Source organism: Mesoplodon mirus (genome assembly GCF_964341445.2).
Source record: "Mesoplodon mirus genome assembly, chromosome: 10".
NCBI lineage: Eukaryota > Metazoa > Chordata > Mammalia > Artiodactyla > Ziphiidae > Mesoplodon > Mesoplodon mirus.
Window position 1 is genome coordinate 1,819,068 of NC_138986.1, and position 23,953 is coordinate 1,843,020.

Below are 23,953 nucleotides of genomic sequence, written 5' to 3' on the forward strand. Positions count from 1 at the left end.
GTCGGGTGCAGCGGGAAGGCTGCAGGTGCAGCGGATGGCAGCTCACTGTCCCACACGCAAGTGCACGGGAGGCTTGGGTCCGGGAGGCAGTAGGTGAGCGCAGGGGAGGGCGGCCCGGGCCCACGCGGGGCGACGGACACTCAGGGCCCCGGGGACCAGGGCCGCCAGGGCAGCCTCGCCACCTCTCTGAAGCTCCCATTTATCCCACGCGTCACCACAAAAATCCCGGGACAAAGCCTAAGGAAAGGCCTTACAGACCGCACGGGCAGGGCCCTACACAAGTGGGCACACGCCTGTGCCTGGTCCCCATCGTCCCTGGGGGGCCCAGTGCCTAACAGCCCCCGGGACAAGGCAAGAGCTCAACCTCTACTGGGAAATCAGGCTAAGAAATGCTTGGAAACATGGTGCTTACAGTCACCATCAGCCCTCGAAATAATTATCTTTTAAAGGAAGAAAACCCCCGAACTACGCCTTTGAAATAAAAATCTTAGTGCACCCTTTACCCTTGGGTATTGTCACTCACCTGTCACCACCAGGCTCCCCCTCACCCCGCCCCCGCCCCGCCCCGACACAGGATTCTCTTGGGGCCGCAGTCAGCGCATCTCAAAGCTGAGGCCCCAGGCTGCCTGGCCTGCACGCATGTGACAAGGACCTGGTACCTGAAGAGACAAGTGAGACTGACTGGTGTCTCCCACCCCTTTCCATACGGACACCTTAACACAGAGAGGCAGGGAAAGAAGCAGATACTTCTCATCTCTGTCTCATGCAGAGAAAAACGCAAAGCCCAGAAAAAAGCCCTCTCAGTCATCGAGGAGAGCAGATGTTTTCAAGAGAGGTTTCCCTTTGGAGTGACACTGCCATCATGCTATTTAAATTGAAAAAAAAAGAACAAAACAAAACAAAACAAAAAAAGGAGGACTGCTATTTGGTGAAAAGGCCATTAGAGTCAAACCTGGATTCAGAGATTTTTTTTAAAGTATTGTCAGATACTGGCCTTATGTCATTTAAAAGCTGACTAACAATAAATGTTGACTTAAAGTCAGTATCAATACACCAGAGCATGAGTGTCTGGCAGGTGATAGAGGTACCACCCTCGAGCATGAGGGGCACTAAATGACCATCTCAATTTCCCCAATATGGACATAAAACACATTACAGTTACAGTAGAATGTGACCTCAAGTATTTTTTGGCAATGAACTGGTATGCCCGATAAACTGAACTCAAATCATGTGGTGTTATTGAAGAAAACACAGAATAAATGTTTACTGGAAATTCCTCTCTCTCTACCAACAGACAGTTACACCCTAGACAGTTACATCTTAATTGGCAAACAATGTCAATACCAGTTGAATTGAGCTTCTAATAATGAATACTTAAAATGTATTTTTAATGTAACAAAAAAACAATAGATTACTCACTGCAAAATTTCTCATTTGCCTATGTATTTATGAGTATGTAAGAATACAGAGTACGAATTTTATGACTAAAACTGAGTAAAGGTCAAAACCATAAACAAACAGTAAGTAACACTTAAAAAGTAACAGAGAAAAGCAAAGAATAACTAAATCTAAACACATTCAAAAGCATGCTTCTAGAGTCAGGGAACTACAGATCCTGATCTAGGACACCCCTGAGAACCAGATCTACTGAAAACATAAAACCACCACCACTAAAAGGAAAAAAAGGAAATCAAGACAGGAAAAAAGTACCCAAGGGAAAGAAACAAGAACATACCAAATCTAGAACAGAGATTGCTGGCATAGCAGTCTGCTGCAGGTAACAGAGAAGGAAAAAAAAAAGAAAGATGAAGTGTGAAAAAGGTTCAGTTTAGATCTGTATCCGCCACCAGCGTATCTGTGGTTCTCATGCTCCATCTGTGTTTGAAGGACAACCCAGTGAGAAAAGTAAGGAAACTACAGACCAATTTCCAGTATTCAGAAATAGAAAAATGCCCACATGGTGTTAAATCCTTGAGCTTTATTATTAAGACACGCAGCAACTAAAAAGAGTAAAACTTCCCTTAGCTCTCTTATTTGGAGACTAAGATATTAATCTTAAAATAAGTAATGATAAACACACAGATACTTTAAACTATCATAAAATATCATAATTCATACTAAGGGACTTTGAAATATTCAGTGTTTTAATCATTTGGAAAAACTGAGAGATATTCAATAAAATTTTAGCCTTCAGAGAAAAGAATAATTATAGAAATACTGCAACGTGGTTTCTAACTTTTCCCTCAACAGTAAATATTAATGACGTCCACTTATTTACCACAAACATCAGTTTTAGATTCAGAGCTAAGGCTGTGGCAGAGGTGAGCCTTCTTGCCTCGCATTGTGCGGACAGAGCCCCAGGGCCACGGCCACAGCAGCCTCTCGGGGAGCCCACCTGCAGCGCGTCTTCTAGGACCCGGGTGGAGCAGGGGTGGCAGCCGTGACGGGCACACCGCTAACCCCCTACAGACGGGCCAGAGCGCTGACCAGAAGGTGGAAATAGCTCAAAGGACCCTTATGCTGAAAGTAATCAGTTCTTCACAAACAGTTGCTCTTTCAAACAAAACAGTATTAATGGTAAATACAGTTGTTTTTGAGGGCGTTTACTACTGATGACTTGGAAAGTACTAATAAAACAATGTAATGTTTACCATTTAGACCTTCACTTAAGACACTTAAGTTTCCTTAGAGGGATTCCAGCTGAATTTTGGACCAAGTTACATATACGTCTGCTTGAGCACACGTAGCTAACAAGAAGTGTGGGCGGTGACATTCCAGGAAAATAATTCACAGAGCAAAGTGAAAAGGCATCACAGTGCCAGCTCAAGGCACTCACTGCCGAGGGTCTAGGATTGAATTTCATTCTGTGCTGGAAAGATTCAAGGGTCTGACAGGACAGGAGACCCTTGGTTTAGGTCTCCAGTACAGATGGCATCAGAGGTGGAATTAGAAACAAAATCCAAAAGACAAAAAGGACATGCCCTTTGCTGTCTTTTCTCAGAATACTGCATTATATCTGGAAAAAAAAAATCACTAAAATGCATTAACGTAAAATGGTCCCTAGCACTCGCTGCAAATTAATACCAGTAAATGCTTCTCTGTCGACAACTCTCCTGATACACAGGGTAACAGAGAACCTCAGATGTGGCATTCTAACAAGCGACTGCATTAAACTAATATAAATTAAAATTTTCTTCTTTGACTTGACACAAAAGGAATATAAATTATTTTTAGAACATGGAGAACCATGAATAAAATCCTAAGTTCTCACTCCCTTTAAGCTACCACTGAAATGGAATTGCTTAGCACTTTAATAACACTCAGGGTCTCCATCTATCTGGGCCGTGACATCGGACCTGACCCTGCAGCTGTGAACCGCCCCTCTGCTACCCCTGGGGAGCGCGGACCATGGAGACCAGGGGCCGCCCGTCCCGGCATGAAGCTTCAGGGCACAGCACGCCTGCCTCCGTGTGCCGGCGATGGCGGCAGAGCGGGGCAGTTAACAGCCGGTCCGGCCCACAGAGCCTGAGAGACGTTTACTCTGCGGCTGTTGAAAGACACGTTGCCAACCCCTGATCACGGTGATCACCGGTTATTAACGCGTCTTCTCCACCCACGTGCCAGCCAGCCGGCCGCAGCCAGTGGGCGCCCCACAGCTGTCAAGCGCCGTCTGACCGCGCAGAACCAGCGCCTCTCCAGCGCGCGTGCCCAGAGCATCTCGCCCCAGCGCCGCAGGACAGCAGCTCCGGCCACGCCCACGCCCCGCGGAGGCTGGGAGCCCGTGCCGCGTGCCTGCCCGCCTGCCCGCCTGCCCGGCCCGTTACCCGCGCTCTGCGCTCGGCCTCCAGGCGCTGCATGAGCAGCACGGTGTCCACGTCGTCGTCCTCCTCCTCCTCGTCGTCCTCGTCCTTCTGCTTGGACTCCTGCAGCCGCTTCTGGAACTGCCACTCCAGCATGAGCTTGCGCAGGCGGTCGCTCTCCTCGGCCGAGCGCTCGGCCTTGCCCTGCAGCTCCTGGATCTCGCGGCTCAGCAGGTCCACGATGTGCAGCTGCTGCTGCTTCTCCAGCTTCTCCCGCGCGTCCCGCTTCCAGGGGTCGGGGGACAGGCTGTCCCCCGAGGCCAGCTCCTCCCTGCTGACCGTGATGTACTGCAGGTCCCGGCGCTCGATGGTGCGCGGCTGCTGCTGGGGCTGTAGCTCCCGGATGACGGTGTCCGGGGCGCGGGCAGGGGCGGGCGGGGCGGCGGGCGAGGGCGGCCCGGGGGGCGGGGCCTGCGCCCGCAGCTGGCCCAGCCTGCGCTCTTGCTCCCGCCGCCGGCGCTCGCGCTCCTCCTCCAGGCGCGCCTTTTCCTTCTCGTACCAGCGCTGCTGCTCCTCCCGCTTCTTCCGCTCTGCGGCCACCTGGGCGCCGGTGGGAGGCGGCGGGAGGGGCGAGTCCGCGGGGCCTCCGTCCCCGTCGCTGGCGCCGTAGTGCCCGGGGGGCGGGTCGGTCCGCACCGGCGGGGAGGCGGCTGGGGTCTTCCAGCGCCCAGGGCCACTCTTGGTGAGCGTGGACGCGGGGGTGCCCGCCTTGGAGGGGGGGCCCAGGTGCTCCTGGCTGGACGTGCTGGAGCCCAGCGAGGAGCCCTGGTTGAGCCACGCGTCGCCGCCGTCAGACCTGCGCTCCATCGCCGCCTCCACCCTCTGCCGCTCCAGGTGGTACCCGACGACATCCTCCCGGAGCTCCTCCTGGGACCGGGTCACACGCTGGAAAAGGAAAACGGGAAACCGTTGTGTTTCAGCCACCGTCAGAAGTTACTGAAAGTACATAAACAGTTCAGCTCGGGAAGAAAGGAGTGAGGGAAAGTGTGCGGTGAGCGCACAGGACGGGCCCAGGCTGCCTGCGCCCAGCGCTAATCCCGCGACGGCGCTTTCCCAGAGGACGTCTCCATCTGTTAGAAAGCTGTCGGGGAAAAGGGAAAGCGGCGCGTCCTCTCCGCATCAATGGCCAAACAGCGAAATGCGCAAAGGCTCGGGCTCTTCACGTCCGGCACTGTCCTTGTTCTGGGGCCTCACCGGCGTCTCCACTGCGGTGCCAGACACGGGGCTGACCTTGAGCAGAGGAATGTGCTTAGTCCGGTGTCGTGAAGAGCGACAAGAACTACTTCTCTGCAGTAACATTCTAATTAGCGTTCAGACTAATTATCAAATCCTAGCCACGTGATCCATCCGCGACTTTCTGAGTCCCGCCAGCTGACCACGGGCCCACGAGCGCCGGGCGCAGCGAGCAGGGATGAGCCTGTACCCGAGTCTCAGGAAGGCGGCGGGATGATCTGCGGGACACACCCGCTGCACGTGTACGAGACAGTGAGTACACCTGCTTCCGAGGCTAGTCTTGCGCGAGGAAGAGGCATGTCTGAAAGTGGCGTGATGTGACAGAAAATGATTTGCTATGATGTCCCAGCCCAACAGTTTTCTTTCCAGCCCTATTAATGAGTAGAAATTGAAGACACAAATCTGGAAAATAAACTATTTCCCTTTTCTCAAAAGGCACACCAAGAACAAAAAAAAATGAAATATATCACTTGAAAAACCAGCAGCCTGCTAGAAAAATGGAACACTTACTTCCCACATTTTCTACAGCTTTGCCGTGTGCGCAGAAGCGCAGCTTTCTGACTACTGGGCACACGATCTACAGCTCACATAAAAGCGTGACCAGACTGCCTGCTACGTGTGGAAGGCACTTCTCGAGTATAAAGCTTTGGAGTCCGTGCATCCAGACTACACGCCTGCTAACCCTCGCGGTCCAGTGATAACGGAGTCATCCTGCGCTTTCCTCGAAGACTTCACTTCGCTGCTGGTGCCCACTCACCCCCCCACCCCCGATAACTGCTGTCAAATTCTTGGTCATTTCAACATCCATGTAAGTGACCCTTCAACTCCCTGGCCCTCCTCCGGTGCTTATTACCCACGCTGTGAGGCAGAGGCAAACAGCACTCACAGGCCGTAGGCATGCAGGTCCCGGGCACTGTCCAACCCCCGTGCCTCCACGCATGGAAGGGGGTCTGCCTCAGGGCGAACAGAACAGCCAGGCGACTCGCGCCCAGGGCCGTCAGAGGGGGCTCCTCCCAGCCTCGCTCACGCTGCCCCTGCCGAGGCGACCCTCCTCGGGCCTCTTACCCTCAGCTCAGAACCCAGCTCACGTAATTACGGTCTAGGTGAGCATCCCACCCCAGCTTCAGCTTCACGGGCGGGACCACGGCCGTCTCAGCTTTCCCGGGGCTTGGAACAGCCGCCGATGTGTGCCGAGTGCCGGGGACGCCTCCAGCTTCCCGCCCGCCCCCCCCGCCCCCCCGCTCACTCCAGGATCAGTGAGCCTCGCCTACAGACCCTAGTTAAGCCTTCAGTAAGGGAGCAGAGAACCGCCTTTCACGCCCAGTATTCTCCCCTATGCCCTCTCTCCCTCAGGTGACCACAAAACCCGTGAGAGAAGCAAGGAGAGGAAGAGCAGCAGTGCCGCGCTGCAGACACTGTCACCTGTGCCTCGGAAACCCCCCCGTTTTCCCGCAAGCTGGTCCCCTTGAGGGCGGAGGGTGTGCCGGGACCCCTCCCCTCTCACCTGGACTGCAGTGCCGGAGTGGCTGCTGTGCGTGTGCACGTGGGGCTTCTCCTCCTGAGGAGGAGCCGTGCGGTCCTGGGACTTGGAGGCCGGGAAGGTGAAGTACTCCCTGCTGTAGGTCTGCGTCGGGATCGGGTAGGCCTCGGCTCGGGGAGGAGGGGTCTGCTCCTGCAGACGGGAAGAGGGAAGGAAGCTGAGCTTTCCGCAGTCTGTACCACAGGCTGATCTAATTTCCAATGACTTCTCTTAGTAGGACCCGTGTATTTTAAAAACGGTGTTAAAAATTTTAAGTGTTCGATCCTGTACTGAGAATAATTAAAAAACATTTTATTTTGCCCCGACTTACTAACTGAAAGCTCATTTACCCATTATATTAAAAATTCAAAACCCAAACACTCAGGAACCAGAAACCATGAGAACATTTTCCTAAATAACTCAGGCCCCCTGGGGAACCCAAGGGTCTGCTGTCGGAGCATCTGTGTGCTCACGTCTCAGACCTCAGCGCAGAGGTTTCCAGTGGAGACGGACGTTATCTTGGCCGCTGTCCCAGAGGCATAGGCACCTTTCCCGCCGGGACTAGGGGGCTCATCTGTCGGTGGAAAACAGGAAAGAAAGCCAATGTTAAATAAACAAGCCCGACTTAACATCGTGAGAGCTCTTTACAGGCAGTAACCTCGCGCCGGGCGCGTGCACGCCACCAGCGAGGTGTCGAGAGCACAGACACAGAAACAAGGCGCGTGGAGGTGAGGGCCCACCTCGCCCACTCCCGCCTCCTGAATCGTCAAAAGCCCGGAGCCACGAAGCTGTATCTGCGAACCTGGTATCTGGGGCATGTCTCCTCCCAGGAAGCTGCTGCTTCCTGCTGACAACGCTTTAACACCATAAAGACCGTCTGCTGCCCCGCGGGGCATCCACCAACCTGTGCTCCCCCTCATCAGTGTACCTGCCCAGAGCATCCAGGAATCAAAGTTCCCGGACTAGTTTTTATTTCCTGTTAGCACCTTAGCTGTAGCATCTTTCATGAAAAACACATCCCAGTTGGCTAATCTACGCAGGTAATAATGTTCTTTTAATGCGCAGCAAACCCGGGGCACCCTCCTCCCTCTGGCTGTGAGCGGGCACGTGGGGGGGGCGGGCAGGCGGACGGGGGGCGCGCATCTCGACGGGAGAAGGGCCGCGAGGCTCCTCTTACTTGCGACGTTGGGGCTGGAGCGGTGGTCAGCCCTGTTCTTCATCAGCCTGTCGTCGCCGGGCAATTTCTTTGGTTCACTGTATTCCGCCCAAGGCATCTGAGGGCTCTCTGGGGACCCGTTTTGAGCTGAATTATTATAGAGCTCAAAACCTTCACTCTTTGGTCGGGGTTTACCTGATCCACGACGATCTGAAACTGAAATCAAAACACCTTCAAGATCTGTTCCTTTGTTCAACATCTTAAACACCGTTGAGTTTTAAAGGAAAGGTGAAGCTACAAATATTTAAAACTCCACAAGTAAGAATCTGTTTTTACCAGAAGAAATGAGGTGATTTTTATATAAAAGTAAAATCTTTCTAAAGAATCTCTAGGAAGTTTTCAAAGAAAGCAACATTTAAGGGTCACGGATGAGAAAAACTACTCTTTCAAAGCTCATTTTCTCACTAGCTTACCTGCTCAGGTAACAGGATTACTGTTAAAGTGACTTTTCTGGCTGAAACATAAATACACTTCCCTCAGTTTTTCAAATGTGTGTTAATTCTTTTAATCACTCAGGGTTGGGGTCCTCACCGTGGACCACTGTCACCGCTGTGATCACTCACTCTCTACTCGTTAGCTTTCCTGTCCTCTCCCTCGACGGCCCTGACCTATTAGTTATTCCAGCAGTTTCCCTCGTTGGTCCTAAACTCATCATCTCGTTTGCTTCTTTCAAATGACTATAAGCTAAGACGTTAGACAACCAATGTGTTAAGTAGCATGTCATGAAAAAAGCGAAACCACAGCCGTGTGAAGGCCTTGTGTTCGCCTGGTCCAGGCTCTCAGTGCTTCGGCTGCAGTCACTATTAGGCGTGGGCTCTGGGGATGCACACAGCCGGCCAAGGACATGCACAGTACGTGGTGATTTAACAGACAATGGGAATCATAATGGTTTTCCCCTGGTTTCTCAACTAATTCTTTACAAAGCCCCACATTGATATTGATTTTATTCTGAGGTTTTTGATGTACCTACAAAACCACGGTTCCCACCAACAAGTCACTTATTCAAAAACTGAGCTTTTTAGTTAAAGTGAACTCTCTACATAACAATCATGCCCTATTCTCAGAGCATGCAAGACTGAAACAACTATTCATACACACGCGTGTAAACATTCCTTCGGGAGAGAATTCTACTTGTTCTTTGAAGGCTTTACATCCCGTGTTTGTCTGTCAAAGATGAAAAGTCACTCCTCCACTTACTACCGACCAAGTGCCCCGAGTGCTGGCGTGTGGAACGTGTGGGGTCTCCTGCAGTCACCAGGCGTGTGCACATCGTCAGTGGCTCTTGGGGGGGGGCCCTAATAAACTACCACCACCGTAGCGCCACTGGCCCCGGCAGCCCGTGATCTAGTAATCCTGGGCACCGTGCTCAGCCTCGCGTCCTTCTTTAAAACCGGGGTAATAACGACAACAGGGCCTATTCCACAGGGTCTGTGAGTATCAGAAGAGGCCACGACTGGGAAAAGCCTGGCGCACGGCAGGTGCTCAGTAAGCATGAGCTAAAACTAGCAGCAGTCAACGGGGGCGGCAGCGACCGCAGTCCTTACTTCTCTGCATCATGGGGGACGGCTGATTGAGCAGGGTAGCGAGACCGTGATAAATGGCTCCTTGCTTTGCTACTTCCAGCGTCACCACGGAGCTTGTCCTTGTCATCAGTTCTGCTGCCCTGGGAAGAGAGCATCACAGCTGTAAGAGACGTGATTCAGGCACCTGTCCTGTCACCACGGCAGCCTGTGGTCACAGCGCGGCCAGCACGCCCGCCGGCCTCACCCGCCAGCCTGAGTCAAGTTCTGACAGACTCCCTCCCTCTGATTATCGATAAGAACAGTAGATGATTTCCAGAAATTTCAGCAGTGCTAAGAGTCAAAGAAACGTATTCAGACTAAAATACATAATTTTCATGTACACTAAGACTTTTACACTTAGAGAGGAAGGGCATAGTTTTTAGCATGGTTTTTCGTCTTCCAATTCCAAAATTTAATAGGAAATATCCCTAAAAAGTGCTCTTCTTAAGCTTTAAACAAATAAAGAAACGATACCTTTCTTGAGAGAGTCCTACCAGACTCCGTCCATCCACGCTGAGGAGCTGGTCACCTGCAGCCAGCCGCCCGTCCTGAACGCGCCCGGAAGGCATGCGGACAGGAGAGGAGAGGGGACATCAGAGGGAGAAGGGGGGAGAGGAAGCCAACGATAAGTACGCTCAGACTTGGGTTTTCCACAAACTACAACAGCCGGCACATCGCGTGTCGTCTGTTAAACACAGGACGCACCGCGAGCTGGCGCTTTAAGAGTCATACCCACCACATCAGCCGCACCTCCTTTTACAACAGACTTGACGTAGATTCCAAGTTTGTCTTGACCAGCACCCTACACAAAAACAGGGTGGAAAACACCGCACTGAAAATACACAGTAAGAAACGTAAAAATAAAACATGCATATAGATGACTGTAAGTAAAGTCTTAGCTATTGTTTTTACATGAAAATTAGAATTGCAAAAACTATATTAAGAGAATTAACACTCCGGTAAATATAAAGAAACTAACAGGAAATGCACCTACTTTGGCTTTCCAAATTAAGAAAAACTACTCCTGAAAAATCAGTCAATTACCAGTCGGCTGGTGAGGCGACCACGACCGACCTGCAGTCCTGAAGGCAGAGATGAGTCCTGACGGCACAAGGGTACGTGAGCCACGCTCGCAGCAAGCACTACTACTCACCTTAATACAAAAGCAGCTCACCAGAGGGCTTCTGCATTCCCAGACTTACCTACCTCCCCTTACACCCTTATTCTCTCCACACATACAGTTTAAAATCTAAAACAAGAAAAACCTTCTTGTGGCAAACAAGAAGAGGGACTTAGGCAGAGACAGTTATGCAGAAAATACTCTACATTGCCACAGTTAAAGGATCACGCACTGTAACCCTAAGGCAGTCCTGAAGCTAGAAGCACCAGCCCACGCAGCCCACGCGCGCACACTAGCTTCACTGCACGTCGCATCACGGATGGCCAAGGAACCTCTGTGAGGCGGATGTAAGAAATAGACACAATTGCCTTACAGAATCGCCAGCGTTCTATTTGGACGTTACAACTACAGCGTAACATCAAAATTTTAGATCATGTATTAGGGCCACCAAAGGAAGCATTCATACGTATGAAACATCACTTGGATGTCACTACCAATATTCTACAACTGAGAACATATTTCTCAGCTCGAACCTCAGTACTTATGAAATATTGCATCACAAAAGCAAAAACATAAGGTATCACAGAAAGGTATAAAGACAGTTCAACCAATGACTTCATTGACACCGATTTTCTACAACACTCTGGAACTCCCAGATCTCCACTTGGAAACTTATTTGTCCCTTTAGTTAACAGAACAGGTTTACAGAGGGCAGTCTGACCAACCAGTACTGCTAGTCCTCGCCCTGCTCCCGTCTCGGGGACAACCCAGCAGAGGTGCCGTTTTGTGAGCCTAGAAGCACCTACCACTCACCTCGTTTGGAAGACCACGTACACTGCCTCAACACAACAGCTCCACGCCAGGTTTCCTGGGGTTACAGTATCTGGGAGCCGATTTTGTAAAAGCTCTACCCAAGGTACGTGAAATCCGTGTTCTCCTCAGCAGCTCCTGACCCTCTGGCTGCGGTTTCCCGACCGTTCCCCTCAAGACTCCTCTCCGTCCCTGCCTGTCTGTCTGTCTGTCCGTCGACCTCCACCGCCCTGCCTCACTACATGTCTCCTGCCCGGTCCAGACACCCAACCACGCCCCCCGAGGACTCAGCGGGCCCTTCTGCATCACGTACGAAATGACTGGGATACTGGGGAAATACTGGACTGTTTTGGTACATTTGAAATTGCACATACACACGTGTGTGTACATATATGTATATAGGATCACTCAATAAACGGAAACTTTCTGAATTGTAGCCTATCACTTAGCAAAAAAGCAATAAATACAGCTTTCATCTGACTTCCCTTATGCCAATATGGTTTCCTTGAACCTGAGGACTAAGATGCTCCGTGGGACACTACTTCTAGGGCAGCCCCACTGTTAAAGTGGGTACCCCTCCTATATTACCTAATTAAATGACTCCTTCAAATAATATTCTATACTTTGATGTAATCTATGATTAATTACCTAATTGGGCTGTTTGAATAACAACTGCGTTCATTCCGCAAACAGTCACTGAATGCCTGTACCACCCTAAGCTCTCTGGGTAGGTGAATGAACAAAACAGACACCTTCCCACGTCCCCACCCCTAAAGGAGCTTATATTCTAGAGTAGTTTTCTTTGCGGATGTCAAATAATATTCCTGACCGGGGTACTGAAAATCCCTCTTTATCTTTTTCTGCAAACGCTGCGTGATTATTTCCTTGTAACTAGGCCAGATTTTTTGGGAAAGGTTCTGAAAGCATAGTTACTTTTTTCTTCTGCTCTCTATTTGACTGATGTGAAAGCAATGCTTCTAAACTTCAGAATCCCAGTTTTTAGTGTGAATGGACACACTACATTTTCACAAGCATTATTTTTTGGGAATGCAACACTGTCCTTGCAATTTAGATAATAAAAATTATACTTTTAATAAGATAGTCAATCACCACTACCTTGGACAAAAGAAATCTCTAGCAGTAATACCAGTAAGACAGTATTTTTAGTAACTGATGTAAACAAAATACCAAATACATGTTTGGATATTTTAAAACAATAAATCAAGCCCTCATCATTTCTGGTATGAAAGATTATTATCAATAAGGAAAAAAAAATCTGATTTATTTAGACAAATTAAAGTGATAAGAAAACTGTAATCTTTTTAAAGTCACAAAATAGAATGTATAAGAAAACCATGAAAATACTGTTCTGCTTCCTCCTGATAAACCAAGAACTCGCAAACGCGCTTTTCGCTGCATACCCGTCAGGGCCTCTGTCAGTCACAGCTTTCCCTCCAGGAAGACGCCCTGGCTGCACAACCACGATAAACTGTAGCTTCGCTACGTTATTGCTTCCTGTCTTCAACTTCTTCGTTTCGACCAGTACTCACACACCTGCGGGTAACTGCCGGGCTCTGGGATCTCACGACCGCTCTGTGTTTCAGGTGACTAATGCCCAGGCTGACACTCAGCAGACTCCACAGGAGCTGCAAGTGGCACCATATAACCCCAAATCCTAATGTGTTTAAATAGATAAGTTATTATGCATTATATGCAATACAAAATTTAATAAATCTAAGTTTAAGTATTCAAGTAACCAATCCCGTGATAGATATCTGATAGCATCATTAAAAAAAATTTTTATTGAAGTCACATCTTTAAACAAGCGTTAGTTTAAATTATAAATTTCAGAAAAATTCTGGCAAAATGAGGAAACTCTCCTTATGACTGACCCGCTGGCCCCCTCTAGCCAACCTGCCTTAGAAAATTCCCCTTCCAGAAGCGCATGCCTCCAACAAAGCTCTCCTGACCCAACAGGTCACCAGCTCTCTGTCAGTGAGCACGAGCCTCCTGCACATGGCGCCCAAGTTCAAGTTCAAGCACACCACGGCCACCTGATTGCCCTGCACATCCCCCCTCCCACCCCCAGTTGCCAGGTCCCTGCTTTTACTTATGCTGTTCTCACCACACAAAACGACTTTCTGATGCAATGGCTCTGCCACAGTCCTTTTATCATTGGATCCCTAGGCCCATCTGCCAGCCCACTCACCTTGCCAAGGCCAGGCAGGATGTGACCTCTGGCTCGCTCATGTTCCCATGGGATTTCCTGTGTTCCCTCTGCCGGTTACAGGCGGCTCCTCCCCCAGCTCCCTGCCAGGGCCGCTTCCCAAATCCCTGCAGTCAGGCTACGACAATGGGGTCAACTTCTTATTTTAAAAACCCTCTCTGGGGAAATCCAGAATCTTACCGAATGAATACGTTGGCAGGCTAAGAAGCAGCTGATACGCGCGTTATCTGTGAGCTGGCAACACAGCTCTGCGGAACTACTCATGTAAGAAGTTAGGAACCTCAAGCATTTCTGACTGTGACCCTCGGGATCCACCACTGCCAGGCAGCAGCGGGTGATGAGGAAGGCACGGCACTGAACAACTGATGGACATTATTGTCTCGCGTGACGGGAAGGTATCTAAATTCTAAGTCACAGCCGCTCCTGTTAATTCCAAGTAAGTTCAATTTATGCTTCCTTGTCACAAGGAAGAAACGAGGGGTCATGATTATTAGAGACCTCGATTCAGAAGACCACGAGCATCTACAAGCTCTACTGAAGGCTGGTCATAAAAACTGACTTTAGTTAAAAGTCATCAACAAAGCACTATGAAAAAAGATTATCTTTTAAAAAGACTCTCAGGGGCTTCCCTGGTGGCACAGTGGTTGAGAATCTGCCTGCTAATGCAGGGGACACGGGTTCAAGCCGTGGTCTGGGAAGATCCCACATGCAGCGGGGCAACTAGGCCCGTGAGCCACATCTACTGAGCCTGCGCTCCGCAACAAGAGAGGCCGCGATAGTGAGAGGCCCTCGCACCGCGATGAAGAGTGGCCCCTGCTTGCCACAACTAGAGAAAGCCCCCGCACAGGAACAAAGACCCAACACAGCCAAAAATAAATAAATAAATAAATAAAAAGACTCTCGGGGGTAGGGAGGTACATAAGTAATATTTGAAGACAGGGGTCCCCAACGGCCGGGCCGCACAGCAGGAGGTGAGCTGCGGGCGAGCGAGGGAAGCTTCATCCTCCGCTCGGATCCCCCTATTGCTCTGATCCACCCCCGCCGCTCGCATCACAGCCTGGGCCACCCCCGACCCCTGCCCCCATCCCGGTCCGGGGAAAAACTGTCTGCCACGAAACCGGTCCCTGGTGCCAAAAAGGTTGGGGACCGCTGCTCTAAGAGGTATCCAAGCTTCTGTTGGCATTTGAATCTTCCAAATGCGGTCTCAACCTCGCACTCTTTACCTAGTGAACGTTCCTTACTTCACAGAGCAGTCTGCCTCCACGGCTGTCGGCGCGTCCCTGTCTGCAGACTGCCTGTCTCTATGGGGAGGCCCTTCCCTCTCTCCAGGCTGGATCCCTCCCATCTCCCCTTATTTGAATCTTATCTGTACTTCGTGGGTAGCTCACGACTATAAACTGGCCATAAAAATATGTAAATGCAACTGCTGTACAGATAAATTACAGTTCCACTGGTAACTATTTTAGAAAAACAAAATCAAAGATGAATATACCACCTGGAGATGAAAGAACTCTAAGGAATTTCTAACACTCTCTCTCTCTCCTTCTCTCTCTCTCTCTCTATAAAATCGACATGGATAGTTACTTTCCACCCCAAAGACCGCAATCTTTAAGCAACGCTGAGGTGATCCAAGGCCTCAACCTGGCCAGAGCAGCCCTGGCTGGAACGGCCCCCGTGACTGGGGAGACGGGGAGCTGGGGAGCTGTGTGGGGTCCCTGCCCACTTCCACCTGGACTGGGAACAGGTCAGCCCTGGGAAAAGACGTAGTCGTTCCTTAACATTACAGAGCTCTCTGCCTCCCACCCCATTTCATCTGAATAAAAACAAAAACATTATAGACTACGATAAAAAATGAATAAAACAAAATTTATTAATTCCAGAAATATTAAACCACTTATGTCTTATTTCTACACAATAATGCACACACTAGCCCAGTAAGACTGAATTTTAAAAAAACTTACTCAACAAATTCTATTAAGTTCCTCTTTTATTTACATACGCGCAAAATTAAAATTCATTTTATGGTAATTCTACTTTTCTAATTAAGAAATGAAAACGGAGTCCACAAGTTATACCTTTTCGCTGCCACGTATCAAGGCATCGCATCTGTCATTAGAAGAATGTAGAGATGAGCTGCCTAAGCGCTGACCAAAAGCCAACGAGAGGAATGTACGCAGAGAGCTTCCCAGACACTCGCTCGTGAGGGTACGTTAGGCGTGTGTGGCGCGGCAGCCACGAGGCCCAGGGGCTGCTGAGCGCTGGGATGCGGCCCGTCCAAACCGAAATGTGTAGTTCAGTGCAAAGCACACCCAACTTCAAAGACTGAGTATGCAAAAGAAGAATCTAAAATGTCTCACTAACGACTTTTATGGCTACACGTTGAAATCATAACTACATAAAAGAAGACACACTATTAAAGTTAATTTCAGTTTCATTTTTTTAAATGTAGCTAATAGAAAATTCTGAATTACCTACACGGCCCACGCATTCTATTTCTATTGGACAGCACTGCTCCAGAACTATAAGCTTTTCATGGTATAGCTATGTTACTCGTAACCAAAGATACTAGCAATAATCTATAATTATGCAGATAACTGGGTAAAAACAAGATCTAACTGCAACACAATATATATGCTAACATTATACACCCTGATTTCCAACGATGAGAGGAGAACCACGGTATAATAAGTAAATATATAGACTAAGGTGTTTTAAGAATTACTTGCCTAAAGTTGTCTAAACCGGCATTTGAAAAGATATTATTGTATTTTTGGTCCATGTTGCTTGTAAAATTAAAATGAACAGAATAAGCATAACCATTTGGAACTATCCATTCCTCACCTGACAAATCAAATTCCTTCTTAAAAATTGTCTTCTGGAAAGCAGTTATATGTTCCAAAGGCATCAGGAATTATGAATTTCACTAGATACAACTTTGGAATTAAATCTTAAAAGTACATTTTAAAACTCAAAACCACATTTTCCCTTCCAGAGGCACTGATGAGAGTAGCGTGCAGTGCCGCACTCGAGCTGCTGTTTGGCATTTGTGGCCTTTAACGTAATTCAGGCGGTTAGAGAACGGTGGCCACACACACCAGCCAGGGGCACAAAAGGCGGCAGAGGGCTAGATCCTCAGGCCTGAAAAAAGCAGTTAAAGTGAAGTAGCAAAGGTCACTCCTGTGGGATCTCACTCTTGAAGCTGCTTTCCTTTCCCTTAAAAGGGGAGAGAAGGAGGCTTGAGGAGAAGGAGTCTGAGAGGAGGAGGAGAGAAGGAAAGGGCAGAGGTTGAAGGGGGTGGAGCAGCACCACACCTGGAATTTACCTGCAGAACAGGTACACGAGAGAACGGCGGTCAGCGGACAAAAATGGTGCCCAAACAGAACGACAGACAGCAGCAGCCACACTGCGCTTTCCCCAGAACTGAAAGAAACACGCGCCTATCAGTCCGCCGCCTTACGTGTCCGATGAGAACCGGCTGCAAGTTTAGAAAAGGCCGCTCCCAAAGAGCTCGTTTGCTCTAGAGCTTCTACGGCACCTTGGGAAAGACTGAAGCACAGGTGCTCTCGCCTCCCGCTCAGAGAGACTCAGTCAGAAGGAACCCCGCTTCAAACACTCCAGCTGCAATTTCTGAGCGAGTGTGGGAGTGTGATATGAGTTACAGCATAAAAACATCATTAAAACACAATCCCCCCCCACCAAAAAAAAAAAAAAAAAAAAGGCAGCAGCAGGAGGAAGACGGACTGGCCAGCCACAGCAGCAGGAGTTCAGCCTATTGTTCCCGGCATGGAAACAGCCTGCACTCTGGCGAAAAAGCTTTCCAACAATCAGTGGGCCGGGCTGACCTGAGAGCCAGGAGTATTGAAAACTCATCAGGCAGATTCAGTACAATGCTCTGCCCACCCGCCCCTTTCTCAGTGTTTGGAGCTGCTTTAGTTCTAGTCACACAAGAGTTCTGATTCATAAACTACTAACATTCAGACTAGAGTTTTAAAAACATTGCCAGGCTCTCTCTTTTTGGTAGGAATTACCTTAGTTCTGAAACAATCAGTTTTCAAATTCATGCCTGAGACACTCTGCACCCTGGCAGCCTGGACGGCACACGTGTGGTAAGCGCCCTTTCTGCCAGAGAGGCAGGCTCCAGGGTCAGCTCTGCCCATCTTCTACCGTGTGCATAAAGCACAAACAAACAACACTGTGTCATCTATCTTTTCACTCTCCATAAAGTAAAGGAAGCAAACCACACCGATTCTGAACTGGGCCCTACAGATGGGCTGCAGGGGGCCTTGGAGCCCGGAAGGGTGGGCGCACGACCCAGGGCGCGAGGAGCGTTCTCCAGGGCGAAGGGGCAGCTTGCCCGGGAGCCTCAGAGCGTCTGCGGCTCAAGAGTGAGACAAGGAAGGCGACCCGTCGGTTCCTGCACGGCCCAGGCAGGTGCCCCGGGGCTGTCTGGGCCTCGCCAGACTGGGCTGCTCCACAGCCAAACCCTCCACCCGGGAACCCTACAGATACTGTCGTTCTCTACGTGTACCAACCACCACGTGAAAAGATGGCTCTGCTTTAGAGGGTTAACATGACTCTTCCGATTACATTATTTTAATGTTGTAATTGAATTCAGTTATTTCGGTCGACCCAAGAAGTTTGCACGTAGGCCATTACTGTAAATGTATAGGTAAAACACTGTTCTTTTATATAATTTACTATTAGGACAGAAATATAAAACATCGTTTCCAAATTCATAAGCCAACAGCCATGCAGGGCACGCGGTCGTTTTGCACAACTTAACGGAAAGTTATTCCTGGCATGTCCACGGGAGAAATTGCAGCCACCTGGTACTTTGGAATTGATCTTAAAAGGGAACTGAGAATTTCCCGACTCATTTCTTTGACTAGGTCTTTCCTACCTGGTCCCAATAAGGTCACTAAGGAACACGAGGGTGAAGGTCTCAAATTCCTTAAAGGACTAAACTGTAGTTCAAACTCACTTTTCAAGTGGTGAAAAGGCAGTATTATCAATAAACACTGCACAGGCACAGGAATTTTATTTTGTGTTTTAAGCTAACTAAGATTTAAAAACTTAAAAACCGTATACAGTCAAAGAACAAACTAAGATTCAATTAACCATTCATTTTTAAATAAAATAGTAAAATATCCTAAGTACCTTTCAAATTGTCACTTTTATGTTCCCTTTTAGAAAAAACAGGTTTTGGAGAAAGCCTGCAGTAAAAAGCACCTAAAACGGCCAAAAGGAAGTTGGATTGTGGATATTCTTGCATGTCCTTGGCAAATTCTACAGCAGCAGCTACCACTATTTCAAGCAACTTTCACTATACTATAACCAGCAGGAGTAGATTAATGTTCTTTTCTTGTATAAAAAGTACACAGAAGCCTTACAGCTTCACGAACCCCAGGAATCCATAGTGCTGAGCTACAGAGCAGTAAACATCTGGGTATGTAATTACGAGCTCCCTTACACGGTTGCTTCACGGGCGAGTGAAGCCCGGACAGGCTGAAGCACGTTACCGTGGAGGGAAAGCAGCCTCTAAAGAGAACATCCACGTCCACCACAGCCCCCGAAGAGACTCACCACAGACTCTGCTCTTCCGACAACAGAGAGCCACATTCTGGTCTCTCGGGCGCACCAGCTTCTCCAGCTGAAACACAACTGTCTACTTCCCCCGGTGGTGGCAGCGGCACACAGCTGGCCTCTCGAGGCTCGCCACCACGAAGCTGAGCTGGACGCCACAAGCCGGACGGCATTGAGCAACTCCAGCCAGACCGATGCAACACTCGGACTCTGACGTGACCGGGCAAGCTCAGATTTTCATTTACTTTGTACTTTATTAAACTTTAAAAGAGCTAGAAAAATAGAAAGGAGGGAACGGTTTCTATTTTAAAAATCCAAATTAAACAGGAAGCACTGTGCCGGCCCTCAGCTGAGTGAGAAGCAGCACCCCAAACTTCCCCAAAGCAGGGTTTCAAAGAGTGGACGGCGCACGACGGTTCCAAGGCATCTGGATTCCATAAAACAGCCGCAGCCTGGAAGGGGCGTCGGCGGGCTGACATCAGAACCCTGCCCAGGCTCACGGCCGCCGCGAGGCCACATGCTAATTAGGAAGAAGTAAAGAAGAAGGGAGCCGAACACAAAGGCCGCAACAGCTCACAGAAAAGACCAAAACACACAGACGCAAGTAAGGGTGACGGGGGTAAAATTTAATACAGCGGCCTGCAGGCTCTTCTGTGTTTAACAAAACAAAATGACAGATGACGGCATTGTGTGATCATCAGGGACCAGCTGAAAACGCCCCACAGGCTCCTCTCCCCGAGACTCGAGGTGCGGCCACACTGAGCGTGTGGAGGGAAGCGCTCTAATCCGGGCTGCACGCGCGCAGCAGGGGGGAGTCTGAGCCCGGGCGCCCACCACGGAGCACGCCGAGCTCTGCGAGCAGAGGCCCCGCACCCCGGCTGCCCGCACTCACTGCACGGCCTTGGAGTCCCCCGAGGCCACCTGCGCTGTCACGAGGGCTGACACAGACCTAGCCGGGCATCAGGCACAGAGCGCCATTTCAGCAATGTGGGTCCATTACAGGACTTGTTCACTCTTGCTCAACATTCCTTTGCGAGCACCAAACAGACTACAGCTCTGCTGGAGAAAAAGCCATGGAGTCCACAGGTGAACTGTTAGAGTCGTGTCTCACTTTAAGAACAGACATTGTCACACGTTTTCATGCCTGAAAACGGCACGCCGTCCGGTTACCAGAGCACGCTCTTAACCCCTTAGGGCAGCCCAGGCCTCCGACCCTCCCTCCGAGTTCCACACTCAGGCATCCAGCGACGCACGCACTCGCTTGCCTAGCCCAACAGGCATCCTCCCAGCTCTCAGATCTAACACGCTCAAAACTGAGCGCTCGATTCTCTCTCTGCCAAAACGTGCTCCTTTTCAGGAGCCCCACCTTCAGTAAACACTCCCACATGCCCAGCTGCTGAAGACAGACCCGGGATACACTGGGATACTTCTTCCACCCACTACATACACCCAGTTCAGCAACCAAGGTGAAAGCTGCCATTCAACGAACATACATCAGCGCCCAAGATGCACCAGAAGCTGGCAGCCCTGCAGGGGTGTCTGTCCCAGCGATGCCATACTGCCCCATGAGTCAACGTGCTGCCGCGGCTGCCCGGCCTCCATCTCCGCCGCCACCTCCTTCCCCCGCTGAGCGGACACTCCTCCCACTTGCAAAACCAGGCATAGCTCCCTCACGAGCCCCTGGCTGCACTTCTGAGCCCCGAGGACCACGCTCTCCAAGGCAAGAGGAATAAACTCTCAGGACTGCACTCTGATCCCACACGTCTTACGTGAGCCCTGCAGTGGCTACTCCCTCTAAAGCCTGCAACCCGAGCAAGCCTTCGGGCTTCTTGGAATCAGTCTCCTGGGGACCCGGCCACACGCCTCACTGACCACTGCCCTGCCCGCCTGGGCCCCACGGGGGGCCTGCAGACCCTGCTGCACGGCGTCTGGTCTCGCCTGCTCTCGGGTCGCCTCTAAGGGCTCCCCTCGCCTCCGCGCTCTGGCTCCGGGGCCGCAAAGTCTGTACCCGCCCCTCCGCCAGGCTTCACGGCTCACCCTCCGAGGTCCAGCGCACGAGGCATCTCCTCAGGGGGCCTTCGCTGATCCCGACTCTACGCTGGCAGGGAGAGGGTTTCCTGCAGCCGCTCTTCACCGACCCCGGCCACGCACCTGGGGCGGCGGAGCCCTGGGGCCGGCACCCTTCACTCCTGCCTCTTGCCGGCAACCGCAGGCACGGGGACAAGGCTGGACGGTGACTCTCAGCCTGGCTCCTTGTCCTAGCTGCCCATGGACACCTGGCAGCCAGGCGAGGCCAGAGGCCGGCCCGAGGGGATTTGGGGGCGCCCACGCGGGGCCTCACTGTCCGCTACACTCAGGACTCGGGCCAGAGGGAAGGGCCCAGAGACACTTAAGACACTTAAGACCAACTTAAACCTACAGAAGACAGGTAGCTTTGTATTGAAAGAGATAAGGAGAATTTCAAATCTCACGTAAGACAAGTATCTGAAATAAGATTTTTATATACATATATACATGTAAAAATCAGAAAATACGGGGGTTACATTTTTCCTGTATACTGGAGTGTGGTGGGGTAATTTTTATCCTAATAATTTTTCCCCCCTGAAAATGGGCATTTGACTCGGTGAGCAAAGAGGAGAACAGTCTGCCGCCTGTAACTTCCCGCTCACACCCCTCAGTGTTCTGAGCTGTGGGCCCACCTGATCACAACAGGCTGGAAACGTGGCCCACGAGCACGACCTCATCGGAAGGGGTGAGCGTGAGTCCTGGCCTGCGAGGCTCTGGCCTGGCTCCTTGGCCTCCTTGGGTGAGCCCAGGTGATGCGGTGCTTCAGACCCAGGCTGCTGTGCCCCAGACCACGCCTGCCTTCCACGTGCTAATACAAAGGCTCAGCTCCTCTGGCTGCTTTAGTCCCAGTGCTGTAGCGCCTCCTGCACACCAATGCCCTAGCATCTCGGTTTCACCATGTCCCTTTTTTCTTCCAAACCCTTTCGTTTCTCTGAGACACAGAACACCCCACCTGTCAATCAAGAGTCTTTAAAATGAGCAAAGGCCCTCTTTCCCCTCCGCTCTCCCCAGACAGGGCCGTGACGTGCGGTGCTCCCTTGTTGCGGCTCCTGCGTGGTGCGCGCACACGGGTTGCGGCCTCTAGGACCCCTGCTGCCAGGAGCTGCAGCCTGCGGGGGGCCAGGGACCCGGGAGCCCGCCGCACACGGACGCGGGAGCGGGGTGTCGGGTCCCTCCCGCCCTGGCTCCCCGGGAGCACCACCTGCCCAGCTTGGGGAGCTCGCACCCTGGCCCGTCCGCAGAGTAGTCACCCTGGGAACGCAGTGAGCCCGGGGCTCCGTTCCCACGCCCTCACCCCCTCCCAGATGCAGAGCTGGACGCGCAGCTCGGCCCCAACAGCTGCTGGCCCAAGACTTCAAGGATGAGGGCTGGCGGCTCTGCCACCACCTGTCCCGTCCTACCTTTGCTGCGACAATGCTAAGGCCCATTCCGTTCTGCTTTTTGAGGGTCACCGTGATTATTTCAGGTTCTTTCCTCAGAGGCTGAGCCTAAGGGATGGAAACAGAACTTTACTACAGGCCTGAAATCCAAGTACCGCCACTCGGTCACTCGTTTTCTCTCCAGTAGTGGGGAGAGGAAACCAACGGAGAGTGGAAAAGGAAACAGTAAAAATCAATGAATACAGATACTCCTCATGGAGTAATCAGGAAAAGTAAATACCAATAGTCTTGACTCCAGAGCCTTAAAGAGGAATCATCGCAGATGCTATTTAAATGTTATTTAAAGAACTTAATCTATAAAATAAAACTAACCTTGCATTACTATCACGTGAGAAAAACCTGATCATAAAGAGAAAATTAAATTTTTACTTTATTATCTTTCAGCACCAATTACTAGGTGTTTTTTAAAAAAAGAAATTTACACTTACTTTACACTGTCTATGGGGAGGACTGCAAAAACAGTGATGACAAAGATGATCTCACATCTCTGTCTCTTAAGAAAATTCAACAGCAAAAATACAGCAGCCACAGGCTTTAGACAGTGGGACCCAAGGTTCTGCATGATTCTGTGAAGCCCGTGGCTGGGGAATAAGTTACCGACCAATAAGACAGGCCAGTTTTTGAACAGATCCACAAACAAATGAGCAAGTGAAATTAGCCACTGAAGTTACATGTCCTGTACGTGTCAAACCTCATGTGAAAGAGTTAACAAAAGTAAAGAAGAAAATTCCCAGTGCCCACACTGAGAGAATTTAATTAGTTAAATACGTAAGTATGCAGACACATGGCCAAGAAGTGGTGACTGGCTTGTTAATTTAAAACCAAAGTCTGGATGAGAATATTTTAAGGGAAATAAATAAGATTAGGTGACAAAGCTTTTTAAAATATCAAGACCTGAAATCTTCTCAGGGATCCATGAATAAACTAGAAAGGTGAAAAAAATCAGTGATTCCATCTAAGGTACTTGTTTTTCTATAAAATTTGGGAATTAGAAATTGCTGCTATTACTTGCTATTAGCTGAACAACAGCTAGTAAAGAGTATTAGCGGCACATTCACTGTATCAGTAGTTAAATGTGATCTATCTGGTGTAACAGCAATCGCCAACTAATTCAATTTTTGGAGATGCTCAAATCTAAAGTTTGCTACTAAGCAAAAATAATTACTTTGAATTTAACATACAAAACACACATCATACTGTTCACCTTACAGTAGGTGTTGTCACCTTACATACTCTTGTTTTCTTAGAAATTAGGTAAGTACTAGGCACAATGTTTTGAGTAAGGAGTAAGTTAGGACACCACAAGGAAGTTTCTAA

General features: G+C 49.9%; 1 protein-coding gene across 7 annotated transcripts in view; it reads right to left on the minus strand.

The window, feature by feature from the left end:
- Positions 1–23,953, minus strand: part of AFDN (afadin, adherens junction formation factor) — a 134,551-nt gene that overhangs the window by 13,720 nt on the left and 96,878 nt on the right. For all 7 annotated transcript variants that reach the window (XM_082634310.1, XM_082634314.1, XM_082634311.1 and 4 more), the window contains 8 exons: positions 22,598–22,684; positions 10,127–10,192; positions 9,865–9,938; positions 9,373–9,491; positions 7,790–7,984; positions 7,095–7,186; positions 6,598–6,765; positions 3,825–4,745 (listed from right to left, as the gene is read on the minus strand). In XM_082634310.1, the coding sequence (XP_082490436.1) occupies positions 3,825–4,745; positions 6,598–6,765; positions 7,095–7,186; positions 7,790–7,984; positions 9,373–9,491; positions 9,865–9,938; positions 10,127–10,192; positions 22,598–22,684 (1,722 nt within the window). The remainder of the gene's footprint in view (positions 1–3,824; positions 4,746–6,597; positions 6,766–7,094; positions 7,187–7,789; positions 7,985–9,372; positions 9,492–9,864; positions 9,939–10,126; positions 10,193–22,597; positions 22,685–23,953) is intronic.